The 16,381-nt window shown below is 35.7% G+C and overlaps 1 protein-coding gene across 3 annotated transcripts in view; it reads left to right on the top strand.

Annotated features, from left to right (window-relative positions):
* Positions 1 to 1,376: 1,376 nt before the first annotated feature.
* LOC131148188 (probable plastidic glucose transporter 1) overlaps positions 1,377 to 16,381 on the top strand; it is a 29,965-nt gene continuing 14,960 nt past the window's right edge. The window contains exons 1-5 of one of the 3 annotated variants that reach the window (XM_058097916.1): positions 1,377 to 1,673; positions 1,780 to 1,897; positions 9,484 to 9,684; positions 11,503 to 11,602; positions 12,156 to 12,268. In XM_058097916.1, coding sequence (XP_057953899.1) covers positions 1,499 to 1,673; positions 1,780 to 1,897; positions 9,484 to 9,684; positions 11,503 to 11,602; positions 12,156 to 12,268 — 707 coding nt within the window. In that variant the 5' untranslated portion in view covers positions 1,377 to 1,498. The other 2 variants (XM_058097918.1, XM_058097917.1) reach the window with 2 other exon arrangements.

The following is a 16,381-nucleotide window of genomic DNA, read 5'->3' as shown; positions in this document are numbered from 1 at the left end:
ATATAGTAAAATAAAGGAGATATTCAAAATTGTAATAACTGTCGTGGAATTAAACTTATGAGTCATACGATGAAACTATGAGAAATGGTAGTTGAACAAAGATTAAGATTAGAAATGAAAGTATCAGAAAATCAATTTGGTTTTTTGCCTGAAGATCTACCACAGAAGCTATATATATTTAAGAAGATTAATGGAAAATTTTAAGGAAAAGAAGAGGGACTTGCATATGATATTTATTGACCTTGAGAAAACATACGATAGGATACCTAAAGAAGTTCTATGATGGGTTTTAGAAAAAAAAAAGGGTGTATGTAGTAGGTATACCGATATCATTGAGGATATGTAAGATTGAGTAATGACTAGTGTAAGTACTATAAATGGAGAAACTAGAGAATTTCCAAATACTATAGGTGTAAACCAAGATCTGCTTTGAGTCCTTATATTTTTGCTTTATGATAAACCAATTGGTTAAGAGTATTTAAAATGAGGTTTTATGATGTAAGTTGTTTGTAAATGATATTATATTAATTGACGAAACTATGAATGAAGTAGAGGCCGAGTTAGAATTATGGAGAGAAGTTTTGAAATTTAGAGGTTTTAGGATAAGTAGAAATAAGATAGAATATATGAAATATAATTTTAGTAATGATAGGAGGAATATTGGAGATAAAGTTAAACTTGATGATGAAAAAATAAATAACACTTGTAGATTTCGATATCTTGGATCTATTAATTGAAGGAGAAATTGAAGATGATGTAATGCTTAGAATTAAAGCAAGTTGGGTAAAATGGAGAAGTGCTTCAAGTGTGTTTTGTGATCATAAAATACTCTTAAAATTGAAAGAAAAGTTTTATAGGACAGTTATAAGATCAGTTATGCCATATGGATCAGAATGTTAGGCAACAAAGAAATATAATATTCAAAAAGTAAAAATTATCAAAATGAGAATGTTTAGATGACTGAATGATATGACATTGAAAGATAAATTAAGAAATAAACATATTCGCAGTAAGTTAGGTGTAACTCTTATATAAGATAAGATAAATGAGTGACAACTCAGTTGGTATGGATAGTAGACCACATAGTGCACCAGTAAGGAAAATGAGGCAGTAGAATGGATAGAGATAGATTTAAAATAACTCGAGAGGAGATAGTGAGTAAGAATTTAATATTCTTAAATTTGTTAAAAGAAATGATTAATGACGAAAAATGATTCATATAATCGATTTCACCCGTGGGGCTCACAGTTTTATTTTGTTGGTGTTGTATTGTATGGCCGCGAGATTGTGACAAATTACAATGCTTAAAAACGAGTGATAATGAGAAGGCATGTCTAAGATTGACCTGAGCCACTGGCACAGATTCCGAACGCATTACAGGCACTCCGCACAGTGTATTGATATGCAGCCTCAGATCACACAGTGCCTAGAGAAATAACAAAATAAATAAATAGATAAATAAATAATCCAGCAGGTCGATTCCTCCGCTGCTCTTTGAATGTGGGTGGCTGCTGTACTTCATCGGCCGGCTGGCCCAGTCCCGGTGATCCCTGCTTCCAGCCCGAACCCGAAACTTTACTGCAAGCAACAAGCGCTTCGTTTCGGTGACCCTTTTCGGCCGAAACGATTGGAAGTTTCGGCATCAAAGAAGCAGCTTTCGACGCAGAAGCCAGGTCTTTCTCCCGAGACTACTGCTTCTACTATGGTGAGCAGGCGATGTCTTGTTTTTATGTTGGTTAAATTAATCATTTTTTTTTTTTTAATTTTTATGTATTGCAGAGGGTGAGAACGGAGCAGAAGTAACGGGTGGTGAAGAATTTGATTTGGGATGGTTGCCTGCTTTACCCCATGGGTTGTTGGCTTCCATGTCCAATTTCCTCTTTGGTTATCATATAGGGTGAATTCTTCTTCTTCTTCTTCTCTGTGTGTGTGTGTGTTTTTTTTTTTCATTTCGAGGTGAATATGTTTGAAATTTCACAAAATACTTTAGGATATTCTCACCATAGATTCAAGAAACTAATCTGATTGAGAAGCAAAACCAGAAGATACAGGAGAGAGAGAGAGAGAGAGAGAGAGAGAGAGAGAGAGAGAGAGAGGGGTTCAGCAATACAATGGAAGCCTTATCATGGAAGTTTTGTTTTCCCAAATGTTGAGTTGTAGCTTATATTCAAAGGGGTTAATAAGCGGGGGTTTTTGCATGGTGGGTAAGGACCCAAAGGGCTTGAGCCCACCGTGCTCAAAACCTCCCTAATAGAAAAGATTCCTTTAGGGGTTTTTTTTTTTTTTTTGAGGGGTGGTGTGTGTGGGGGCGTGATATTGTATTTTGAGCAAGAGTGTGATGTTTTATACTGTTGCATGAGGGTATTTTGAGTTTTTCGCATAGAGGCTATATATATAGACTTGTAGCCACCTAAGGCTGTTTTCATTGATGATATAGTGGAGACTTCATAGAGGCTCCATGGAGGCTGGCAAATATTGTTGAACCACGTAAATTGTTATGCTTTTTATTTTCTTTTCTTTGTCTTTTGATTTGTTGGATGTGTGCACATAACATTAAGATTTGTTTAAGAACAATTGGTATCAAAGCACTAGGATCATGTTAGGGTTTTTACGGTTTTGCATCTAGGTCATGACAAGGTTGAGCTAGGTGAAGACAAAGGAAACTTCATTCGATTGCAATTGTGGGTATCAATGGAGATTTATCGGGCTTTAACATAAGAAAAACCAAAGAAGATGGATGGTCATGAATGATTTTAATAAAACTCGAATAGATTGCCATCAATTCTATTTAATTTCGCATGCCTTGACCTAATGGAAGAAAAAATGAAAAAGGTTTGGAATTGGAGAGCACATGTATTGTGACTTTCAATAATATTTTAAAGAATACATTGATGTTTTTGTGTACGCTTGATGGTGGAGATCTAAATTTGCATATGAATTAGTCCAATTAGATTCTTATTGATTTGCTCAAAGTGGATATGAGGATTGAAGGCGAAGATAAGGCGTTGATATTATTATCTTCTTCTCCTCTTTCATTTGAATGCTTAGTTACAATGTTGTTGTATTGGAACTCCATCCTAAGCTATAAAGAGATTGCTAGTGCTTTTAGCCTCTCAAGGAAACTCAATTAAGGAGGATTATGACCAAAAAGCTTAGTTGCCAAAGGCCAAGCATGGAAGAGTCAAATCCAAGGATAAGGGTGATGACTGAGGTCCAAATCAAGGGCCAAGAACGTTGAATATTTCAAGTGCAAATAGAAGGGACACTTTAAGTGAGATTGTTTTCTTTGGAAGAAAGAGGAACTGGCCATCATGCTCAATGAGTATTGTGGTTATTAAGACGATGAAAAATGGTCATTGATTACCCAGAAAGCTTTGGATTCAATTAATGAAGGAAAAGCCAATAGTGTTCTCCACATTCAAACTATGAAAACATAGGTTAAGAAACAAACATGAAATCAATGAAGTGTCTTAGGTTAAATAATAGGCTAGATTACAAGTTAGATGAATTTTTGAACTTCTATAGGATGGAATTGTCAAACATTTTATAGTATGCAGACTCCATTGTAAACAAGGTGGCTAAGAGGATGAAGTGATGAACAAAAAAACATTAGCATTGCTTGAGAAAGCTAGGAGTATGAGACTACAACCTTGCTTGAGTTTTTGGCAAAAGTAGTAGGTAGCTTGCTATGTTACTAATAGGTCACCTACTATGAAGCTTGATGGTGAAGTGGCCAAGGATGTTTGGACAAGTTGGGTAGTCCACTACCCTACATTGAGGATTTACAACTATTCAACGTATGCTCATATTCCCAATGAGATTTGATCCAAGCTAGACCCTAAATCCTAGAGTTGCATTTTCATTTGATATAGAAAAGATATTAAAAAATTCAAGTTGTGGGATCTAATGATAACAAGGTGTGATGAGTAGAGACATGGCTTTGGTTGAGGATAAAGAAGATGAACACATTGCAAGGTTGATAGGGAAGGACCAAGGGTTCAAGTGGAGTTTGTGGGTTAACAGAACTAGCAACTAAAAAGTGCCCTTAGTTGAACAACAAGAATGGTTTCTATTACATGAGTATCTGGTGTAGCTATAAATAGACAAATCCAAACACACCACCCAAGCACCATAGAGATATAATTTTGAGGATATGATTTCTTTACTTAGTGACTAGCTATGGAGATACATACTCCTCCTACGATGTTGTTTAAGTCCAAAGAAAAACTAGTGAAGGGAAGCTATGATGCAAGAGGTGGACAAGTGGAGTCTTTGCACAAGAATCAAACTTGGGAGCTAGTGGATCTTCGTAAAGGAAGGAAAGAAGGAAATCCAATGGTTGTTTAAGGACAAAATTGCTTTGGAAAAGGAAGGTAAATGATTCAAGGTCAAGCTAGCGGCCAAATGGTGCTCTCAAAGGGAAGAGATAGCCTCTGATCAAGGGTCCTATTCAATTGTTTTACATACGTCTGTTTGAGTTTTATTAGCCATAGTAGCTTAGTTTGATCGAGAATCAGAGCTTAAAACAATATTCCTTCTTTGTGACTTAGAGGAGCATATTTATATGTGGTGATTCAAACTCTTCGATTCATACACGATGATTACTAGATTTATTTGCTATGAATGTAATTCTTGTGTTTATTATAGAGCTTTAGCTGTATATGGATAGTATGTTGATTGCTGTAAAGAAAGTGAATGATGTCAATCATTTGAAATCTTTGTTGAGTAAGGAATTTGAGATCAAGGACCTTGGAGCTACAAGATCCTTGGGATGGAAATTTAGAGAAAGAAGAAATAATAGAAGCTTTGGGTCTCTCAAATACTTATGTAGGATAGATGTTGAAGAGGTTTAACATTAGTAATCTAGCTACTTGTCTACCCCATCATTTCACATTATCTTTAGCACAATGTCCACAATCAATGTAGGATGTGGAGGAAATGGCAAGGGATCGATAACAACCAATGTTTGGAATGCTTGATGTCTGTCATGGTTTGCATTCATCTTGATCTTGCACATGTAGTTAGTATCAAGGTCTTAAATTTCGATTTCGACTCAAATTTCGAAGCTCCAAAAGTATGGAAATTTTGACAGAAATTTTGATTTCGATTTGAAAAAATAACAGAAACTAGTAGTAAAGCATGAAATTATTTGTAAAACTTTAGAAATGGTTAACAAACATAATAAGATAAGTTTTAAGGCTAATATATTACAAATTAAATACATCTATGTTTTGTATGAAGTGGAAAAGTTGTAAAATAGTATGTGTATCAAACATACTTGTAAGATAATGTGCATTAAATATATTTTCAGTTAATGCAAATGAAATTCATAAATCATTTAAAAATTATTTATTATACAAATATTGATAATTTAGACATGAATGGTTAAATAAAATATTACTGTAAGTTTATTTTTTCATATAATTTCAAAAGCACTTGAGATTACCTTTTGTTTCAATAAAATAAATTAAAAGAGAAATTTCACTTCACTCTGAATCTCTCGTTTGAATTTCTACAAAATTTCATTGCATAGTTAAAATTTTGAAAAATTTCACTAAAATTTCAAGGTTCCGATAAATTTCAGATGATTCGTTGAGATTTCGACGGAAATTATGCAAGACGGAAATCAACTGCCATTTCGATTTCTAGGGTGACGGAAATCGGAAATTTCGATGGAAATTTCGACAATTTCGTGGAAATTTAAGACCATGGTTAGTATACTGAGTAAATTTGTGGAAAATCCAAGTGTCATGGACTGAACACTTCACTCCTTGTGAAGGTTCGTGCGACAATAGTTAGAACACAAGCGTAACTAGTTAACTGAAAGTGTACCACAGTTTCACCGTATGAAGAAATTCACAGTCATTGAATGGTAATGAAGGTCCGTGCTTGATGTTTGTCATGGTTTGAACTCATCTTGATCTTGCATGTGTAGTTAGTATACTAAATAGGTTTATGGCAAATCCAAGTGTCATTGGCTGATTACTTCACTCCTTGTGAAGTTCCGTACGATAATAGTTACAGCACATTAGCTTAACTAGTTAGCTGAAATGTACCACTGTTGCACCATATGAACAAATTAAAAACCATCGAACACAAATGAAGCAGAGACAATAAGCAAACATAAAAGCAAACAAGAGTCATGTGGTAAATTTTAAAGCAATGTAATTTAGTATGCACACTTCTGTAGGCAATGTATGTTTAGTGGGGGGGGGGGGGGGGGGAGTTTAAAATAGCTAGTGTCTATGCTATTGTCACTAGTAAACATCAAGTGATGGAGGAGTCGCACTCACTATTTTTACTAAGGCATTATCTTTCTCAAAGAGTAAAACCTACACTAGTACTTACATAATGGTTACCCATGTACACAATACAAGCAGTCACAAGCAAGCATAATGTCCTAAACAAGCTTGGATTGTGACACTAGACAAGGAGCATTGGAGAGCTTTGAAGTGAGTCCTCTCATACTCGAAGAGACTAGAGATTTTCACATCAAGTTTGTACATGGCATGGTTCAGCTTTAATTAAGGGGCATGCTGATGTTGACTACGCAGATATTTAGATGGCAGGATGTCACTACAGATTATGTCTAGTTGAAGGGTAATGCATATTTTTGTATTGAGTTTGGTATGTGGTAGGATTCTACTTTTGTTTAGGGGTACGTTTATGCAGACTATGCGGAGATTTAGTGACAGGACAGATTATGTCTATAGTATGACGAGTGGACCTACTTGTTGGAAATCTATGCTACAGTTATTTGTTACTATCGGCCACTAAGGCAGGATATAATTCATGGAGGCTACGTAGGAGACTGTGTGGCAAACTGTTTATTTGTATTGTGATAGTTAGAGTGCCCTACTAAGTGTTGAATAAGGGTCATGCCAGAAAAAGTGCATTATTGTTAGATATGACAGGATATACGGGAATTGATTTCTATCGTTGAGATTCAACTTGTTAAGATGGCTGCCAAAGAAGATGCATCTGAAGTTCTTGCATTGCTTGAACTTACTCCATCTTGCTGATAACTAAATTAGTGATTTACAGCTTCAGGGGCAAATAAATGTCTTAAAGCTCAGGAAAGGGACAGGAGGGGGGGTGGGGGGTTGAATATTCACCAAGGTGGTGATTATTGAGTTGTTTTCATATTCAAAAGGCTTGTCTACTTGAAGTCTCTAAGTATGTTGGAGGTTTGGATCCATTTCTCTCTATGCATGAAAGCTCCCTACTAGGAAAGACCTAGGAATACATTGGAGGATGTCAGACCCTCGGTACGATATTTTAAGCTAGTCCATAGTGTCATTATATTGTTGTATGAAGGTATTTTTTAGGTTTTCAAATGGGATTACACACAAATTAGAATCCTTGTACCACATGTGTCTTACCCTGCACTCAAAAGTTCATCATTAAATCCTGGAAATTCTGCACCATTGGCACCTAAGTAGAAATGTATTCCACCCTGACCGCCCTTAATAGCATATCATGGCCTTCCAGATTAGAATTCTCATATCAGCTTTTAGACTTGGCTCCAAGTATCACCAAAGTAAATCCTATGCACAAAGCTTGGTACTTATCTTACTGCTATTTCTACTGTCACTGCTAATGGTGGTGAATGTTGGAGCTTGCAACCTGCCTTTTAGTCTAAGCATAACTAAGGAAACTGTCCTTGAATCAGTAAGTATGGCATTTGGAATTTTCTTGGTAAAAACCTCTTGACCTTCATTGTTTGGTATGTCCAAAAACCTGAGAAGGCATGCATTGAAATAAAAGGAGTATTGGTAATGCCATTTTTCTCGGCTACTTTGGCTGATTCCTCTTGTTCTCAACAGGATTCATCACTTTTATATCCCATTATCAATTTGAGCCTCTAACCTGAACAATTGTCTATTTTTGCGCCTATGATTGGAGGTGAATATATTTTCACATTCACAACATGACACTTTAGCCCTTTCTGTGATATTTTCTCATAAAAGTCTTCACAGGCATAACAAAATGATTTGTCTCCAAATTGCTAGTAGAGTAGTGGGTACAGTTTTTTTGGGTGGATAATAAAGCACATAAGGCTGCGGTTTTGGGAATTAGTTTGGAATTCTTGTTTAAGCCTGAAGAGTAGCTTCTTGTGGAAGATACAGTCCTGATTAGACTTAATCATCCTTACAGGATTCTGAATTCTTCCTCAAGGCCACTTAGGAAGCAACTAATAGTATATTCCTCTGATAAGTGGACTCTATTTGGTAATTTATCAAATTGATCCTGATTTTCCTGTTCTGTCCCCACCTGTTTAAGGTTCATCAGGTTGGCTGCTGGATCATCAAAAGCGATGTCACCACATCTGATCTCTAAGGCATGTACAATTTATCCCAATCCAATACTTTCTTAGTTCTTTTAGATTTTCATAAAAGCTTAATGCCTTTTCAAGGCTTTTCTTTCCAGGTGAGTCAAAGCTACTTAACTTTTTCTTTCACAGGAGTCTCATCAATTTCAAAGAATTGTTTGCGTTTGTAAAGCCATGCATTCAAATCATCACTATTGTCTACAGAAAGTATACATGAAAAGATCTACTGGGAATAGGTATATAGGATAGCCGATAATGAGTTGAAATAGAAGAGTAGTGGGATCCAGAGCTTGAAGCACATTGTTGCTGTGATCCCTCATAAAATGCTCATTTTGCAAACTGCAAACTGCAAATGGAGTCACATCATCAGATCTCTTAGCTCTTTCATTCAATTTTTTCAGTTGATTCTTGAATCACATTGTTGGGAGTTTCCTGAATGCACTTTGATTCTTGTTGCTGCCTTGTTCCTTCTGCCTTGGTTAATTCTTGTTACTAGCGGCTCTTAAGATGAATAAACAAACAGGTGGAGTGCAATTGGAGTTCAATGGAGGAAATTAACAGAAAATGATGGAGGAGGAGAATAATTGAGTTAAAGAAGAGATATCAAGACCAGATTACACCCTCCATGGTGCAGAAATAACTTCTCAGATTCCCGTTGTCACTGTGGATTCAAGAATTCAATGAGATTGTCACCATGTAATCAGTGGAAGGATTTGAGAAGTGGACCAGAAGATACAGGAAAGGAGGAGCAAGAAGAGTAGGGAGAGAGAGAGAGAGAGAAGAAGAAGAAGAAGAAGAGACTAGAAGAGGAGCAGAGAGGAGTAAGACTCAGTTTTTCCATTGTCTATCCTCATCAACAGTGTACAAGTTGACAAATTGAACTTACTAACTTGCAGATGACTAGCTCATGCTCAACTGTAACTACATGCTCAACTGTAACTACATCAGATATCTGTGGCACATGTTAGATAAAATGATGATTTTGGATTAGAGTCAAGTCAGTAAATATGTATGACCGTTTAGGTGTATTCATTAGTAGTTATAATTTGCATCTGTAATTCTGTGAAGCTGAACGATAATTTTGATTGATTAATATTCTTCTCTGTAATCTATTTCTGATTTAATTATGCATTGGATTGTGTGTTTCCCAGCGTAATGAATGGTCCCATTGTATCAATTGCACGGGAGCTTGGTTTCGAAGGAAACTCACTACTTGAGGGACTTGTGGTGAGCATATTTGTTATTGGTGCATTTATTGGAAGCATAAGCTCAGGTTCCTTGTGCGACAAACTTGGTTGTCGACGAACTTTTCAGATTGACACAATACCATTGGTTCTTGGGGCTATTATAAGGTAACGTATGTCGAGTACTTTGTTCATTGTGTTGATTTTTCTTTTTGAAAATAATATAGTGAACTTTGACTTTGTAATATTGACTTAGATTATGACTTTACCTAAAAGCTTAAGCTGTTAGGTTGTGTGAGCCAACAATGTATATCAAGCCTTAACACTCCCCTGCACATGCAGCCGGATTGCACATCGATAAATAACACCCATACAGGGAATAAGATAGTTTTAAACAACTATACAATAAATGCAAGCAACAAGACTAGAATCCAGGACCTCTTGGCAACCATGGCTTTGATATCATGTTAGATTACAACTTCACCTAAAAGCTTAAGCTGTTAGTCAGCCAACAATGTGCATCAAGCCTTAACATTGATATTTGATCTAAATGAAGTTATGAAATTTTCTGGTCATTATTTTTCATTGCAATTTCTTGTTTGAACTTAGTTGGCTTGATTTAAGCAGGTCTACTTTGAAAGACATCTTCAACAGCTATAGCCTTATTTTGGTTTTCAAATGCAGACAGAATATGCAATCTGCAGAATATAAACTTTATTCTTTTTATTTTTAGGATATGGGCATAATGTGTATCCAAAACTGTTTCTCTTTGGGGCTTTGAAGATCCATAAGTAGGCAATTAAGAAATCGCACTCAAAGCTAACACAGAATTAAGGTAAGCAATAGCTGGAGAAATAACCCATTGTTTTTTTGTTGATAGTTTCATGTTGCTATAATTATGATTTCATTGTTCCCTTGTGGAAAGCAGTATCAGGAAACTATGTTTGCGCTGATGAAGAATGCTCCTCTTATCATTTACATTAAGGATGTTATGATAAATCATTGAAGAATGTGGATAATGTGTGCTGCGATAATGTATGCATTTCCCATAATTTTGAAGAAATTCAGAATCAGTAATTACAAAGCACATAAACTAGTATGCTGCTAGAACAGTAATTAGTGATTTTCTCATTATATTCAGGACCTTATTTTCTCAAACAATTAACTGGGACAAAATGTGCCTTCAATTCCTGTTCTTTCATTATATTCTAGATCTTTGCTGTGCCAACTATCTTATCCTAACCCTATCCCTAGTATGATGGTATGAACTCTTAGTAAAAAAATGTGATTCCTGTTAAGCACCTCTTGGAAAATGCATGTGGTCAAATATCAAAACTGTTTGGACAATTACCAGGTTTTGTCTGGAATTTTTTGCGCAAATGATTTGTTTTCTTACCTCCTTTTAGCATGTGTTCGGACAAATTTAGCAGAACATTTTTGCTCAAGCTTCTCAATTTCAAGACTTAAAATAAATTCATTACTTTATGTATGACTATTGAGGGGCACTATTTGTATTTCTATAGAGTTTTGCTTTTTAAGTAATCTGAAACTCAAGCCTTGGACGCGCCGTTTGCCCTTCCTCCCCCCCTGAGCGGTATCAAACCAGAGGCAGAGGACCATCCCCCAGTCTTTTGCCCAGGTTAGTGGAAGAAAGTCACAATAAACAAGCCACAGTTACTCAAGCACAGTTGCTCAAACCCCGGTGGATTCTTTCCCACACATGCCTTTTCCACACACGCCTTGCCAACACAACCAGCCCCTGTGGGTATATTTCTTTAGAGTTAATGTCAGGAAAACAAAAGTGAAGCTTATACATAATTAGCAAAGTTCTGCATATGCTTGTCTTCCCATACCCAGACTGTGGTGTTGCCTTGATACGCTCCACCTTCATATTGATAAAAGAAATTCATACCCACATGTTATAACCTAGTTTTTCTTATATTTGCTTCAAAATAATGATATCTTACCCTTTCATTTTTGTCATAGTGCACAAGCTCATTCAGTCAATGAAATGCTTTGGGGAAGATTTCTTGTTGGCCTTGGTATTGGTGTGAACACAGTTCTTGTTCCAATTTATATTTCAGAGGTACTGCTTGATGTCAATTATGCTAAATACTCAATATCCTTTGTTCAAGTCCTCAATTTCTACCCTTTCCAGATAAGATCGTAAATTTGTATTCTGGTTATTGGGAATTGCCTAGTTGGCAGGGGGTTGGTTAGGAAATTTTCTCACTTTTCAACCTTATTTCTAGTCAGTTGGAATGAACTATAAGCATTGTGTGGTAGAAAAATTAAAGATGATTTTTAAAGAAGTATGCAAGTGTAGAAAAAAAGGTGGGCATGAGATTCTGTGTGATGTATATCAATCAGGCCCTTGAACCAACCATTTTACTTAGGTATAAACACTAAAGATTTTTTCAAAGCGTATAAACAATTATTCAAAGTATGGGTGATGAGCATTTTTACTAGTTCATTTGAGTTTGGGATTCATTATAACATTCATTCTGCCATTGATGCTTCTACTGTAGCAATACTGCTTTACTTATATAGGAGGATATTGGGTATTGCCTTTGCCGACCATTTCTATTTCATTTATTTATTTATTTATTTATTATTGTTTGTTGTTGATTTTGTTGTAGGTTGCTCCAACAAAATATAGGGGTTCACTGGGAGCCTTGTCTCAAATTGGCACGTGCCTTGGGATTATTGCATCCCTATTTTTAGGAATCCCCTCTGAAGACGATCCGCATTGGTGAGATTTCTTTCCTAATTTACTTATTTAAGGCATTTGCATATTGAATATGTCCAGTGTTACCGTGTTACTAAGCATTAACGGGTATCTTATGAACGTTGCCTTGTATTAAGGAGTGTAATGGGAGACCTAACTAGTTGTAGGTTGTCCAATTCCTAGAAACCTTTAGAGCATTGATCTAAGACCTAGAACCCTACAGGGCTTATGATGTCCAAGGTAAAATTTATTGGTAAAGTATGAGCTTAATTTACTTTTTCATATGATTTAATTATTCAATTAAGTGTGTGTTGGTTGTACTTGTGATGTTCGTGTAGGCTCTACCTCCCCTGAATTTTGGAAAAAGACACAGACCTCCCCTAAAATTCGTAGTTACATACAGAGCAACAACATAAACTAGTTGAGAATCTATTATATTTTGGTGCTATGCATTACATCTCCTTGTATATAAATCTAGTCACTCTTAACATTAACCTTCATACTGGTTTTTGAAAAGGTAAGTACTCAACATCTATCTTTGCACCTTATGATTCTTTGTCCCCTTCCTTCTACTGTTCAGTTACCACATTATCATCCATCCCTATTCCAAGGTCAATATTTGTAGCTTTATTTCATTTTGAGTGGAGAGTTGCAATGGAAGAGAGATGTCTACTTTGTAGGCGAATGATTGTTGGGAACTTGTAAAGCTTCTCGATGATAAGTATCCCTACTAGTGGTTGTCATTAGGTGTATATTTTGAAGTCAAACCTGGAGGATTTTGTTAATAGATTAAAGTCTTTGGATTAGTGGCTAAAGGTACACTCAGGTATACAGCAGGGCAATAATGGCATTTTTGCATCTATCTTTTTTGTCATTTTTATTGGCCTTTACATTGATCAGATGTTAACAATGCCTTGAAAAAAAAAAAACATGCCTTGTTACTACTGAAAAAGAAGTTGACATGGAGAAATAGTCTATCTGAAATTCAAAAAAAGTAAAGAAAAGAAAAGCGCACCTTGTTACTACTCAAAAAGAAGTTGACATGGAGCAACCTGTGCTTTGTTGCTTGGGGCCATTAGAGTTGGTATAGTCTAAAAAGACTCCTTATATGGTTCGAAGCGTGATTTAGGATGTTTAGTGAAGTTCTGATTTTGGTATAGTCTAGAAAAACTCTTTATATGGCTTGAAGCGTGATTTAGGAGGTTTAGTGAAGTTTTGATTGACTTTTGGTGTTCAAATGGTGTGAAGTAGATTATTCAATTTTCTATGGCGATGATGGAAAATTTTTATTTATTTTTTAGGTGGATGAGACTGTAATCATCGTTTGTGATGCCAAGGGAAGAGCATGTAAAGTGATTCTTGTAGACAGTACCAAACTAAAGATTTGGGACCATTGAAATACTTCCTGAGAATGGAGGTACCCAGCTTTTGTTCATGAATACTTCCACCAAGGACATTTTTCCTCGACTTGTTGGATGAGATAGTTTTTTTTAGGATCCGGATGATAAAATTATGTCAGATGTGGGTAATTTGTTGGCTCAACCAACCATAGACTAGTGGCAAAGTGGAATTATCTTACAGTCACTAGGTAGGGTATTTCTGTTTGCAACTGGTGTTGTTGGTTAGTGTTGACTATCCTTGCTCTTGGCACTAGTGTTATATGCATTTTTGAGATATCTCAAAGGTGCACCTAGCAGAAGTCTTGTATATTAAGATCATGGTTATGCTTTTGTTAGCATCTTCTTTTGACAGAATATTTGGTGATGGAAACTTGGTATTTTGAAGGAGGAAGAAGTAAACTGTAGTTGCAAGGTCAATTGCAGAGTCTGGGTTCAGGGCCATGGCTCATTTGATGTGTTAGGGATTTGTTAAAGAATACATTCAAAGAACTCAAATTTCAACATTCTCAGCCTATGGAACCGATGGAAGGTAATCAAGCAACTATTCATATTGCTTTAAATCTATTTTTCATGAGAGAACTAAACACATCGATGTTTTCTGTCCGCATGTTCGAGAAAAGCTTTTGCAAGAGCTTATTAAGACAATAAGACCACTCACATGAAATCTAAGTATCAATTAATTGATTTTTCCACTTGGTCTTTGGGGGTGCCCAGGTTTAGATCATTAGTAACAGACAAGGGGCATGATATATAAGCCTTAGCTCAAGGGGGAGTGTTATGGTGTTCTTGTGCGTTAAGGGGTATTAGTGATCTTTTATTGTACTTTTTGTTAAGGGGCATCATTGACCTTCTTTTTAGACGAGTTATAGTATAAATACTATGGAAGGCCTTAGATCTAACCTTTTTTAGGTTCTCTAGTTCCTAGAAACCTTCCTCTCTATTCTATTTTCTACTTCCTTTCTAACATAATCCATGGGTCACATTATACATCTTCTCTTATCTAAAAAACTTATAGATGAGTGATGAAGGCCCACCTTAAATCTTTTAGGCTGCCCATTTGGCACACTTATTTTAAGCGTAGATATAGGAAATTATGTTTATCTTAAACATTTCTTTTGTGTAGTTTCTTGTTTTGTGAGGTTTTCTATGTAAATATGCGTTTTAGTTTGTAGTGGCTATAAGTACTTGGCTTGTAAGTTATTTGGGACGTTATCAGATTTGAATCAGAATTCCCGTTCAGTTCCCCTGTAATGACCTGCCTAATTTACCAATTTGTTTTTCATATTAACATTTAATATAATAATCCTGATATTTTGTTAAGCTGATAAAACATGTTCAACTTGGATCTATGTGTACCAAGGATATAACTAAAATACAACTCTAGTACCTAAGCAGCGGAAAACATAAATTACATACATACCTCCTAACAGTTACAATACCAGAGTACTACTAATCTGTTATATATACATATATAATCCCAAAAGACCAAAAAGATAAATGTAGGATCATAATCCAAAAATCATCTGACCCTAGCTCAGTAACTCACCCTCCCACCGGGGTAGTATAAACTGCCTCTACTGACATGGAGCTCGGTCCGCCTGTGTAGCTGGATTCATGAAATGTTTTGTAAGTTGGGGTGAGACACCTCTCAGTATGGGAAATAAACTAACACCAGTGTGTGGCAACATGAGTATTTTTGTGTTATACATAGTAACAGTACATAAATCATATCTGGTAAAAACTGTTGATATCGTATCTGAATAAAACATGATACCTCATAACATGATATAATGTACTAAATTACTATACATGAAAATCATATAATTGTACAATACATGAATAATATCCAGGATGGATAGCTAGCTGATGTCATGTATTACCCCCACATGACTGGGTTGTGCAGCCTGAAGGCGGTACCTAGCAATGGCTAGCTGACCACGTTAAGTCAAACATGAGTCATAGGTACGATGGACTTGCTCCACTTGATCCGGATTGTCAGGGGAGCGCCTGCACTACCATGAAGCCACATCGACTGCCATCTCCCACACTGTACATAAGATGTGTGGTAGCACTATCATGAACTTGTATTTGAACTTGAACTTGTAGTTACGGTACTGTGCTCGTGAAATCTAAATTAAACTATCCAGGTTTTTGATAGCATATACTATGTTGCATATACTGATACACAACTGTTTCATAATCATAATAATATTTGACATGTTAATATTTCATGAAATCTTGCATATCATACATAATAACAGCATCTGAGCCAACATGAATCACGACATCTGCGCCGGTGTATCATAACATAATGAACATGAAATTCTTGTACTGTTTAACATAATATTCATAAAATCATAGTTCCTGTGTTGTTTTCATGGTTTTCTTGAAAACTAAGAAAAACATGCTTATTTTGGGGAAATCATAATATTCTGTTATAACATAATTTCATGGAAATAATACTAATGCCACACAAATATGAATAATACCTTTAAGCATAAAACCTGATTTGAAATCATATTTCTTGTTAATTAACATTAAATCCATTTTCCTATTCAACAGCAGTATTCCCAAATACTGTGCTAATACATTCATAATTTCTGAAATTAAATGCTGTAATATGGTAAATAATTTTATGAAAAATACTGACTTAGTTTATCCCCTTATCTGACCTATTGAAAAACCCACAAATTAACCAACCCTGCACCCATGGTATTCCCAGCTCAACACCCTGAAA

Source organism: Malania oleifera, chromosome 2, assembly GCF_029873635.1.
Source record: "Malania oleifera isolate guangnan ecotype guangnan chromosome 2, ASM2987363v1, whole genome shotgun sequence".
Lineage (NCBI taxonomy): Eukaryota > Viridiplantae > Streptophyta > Magnoliopsida > Santalales > Ximeniaceae > Malania > Malania oleifera.
This window is presented reverse-complemented; position numbering and strand designations above follow the sequence as displayed.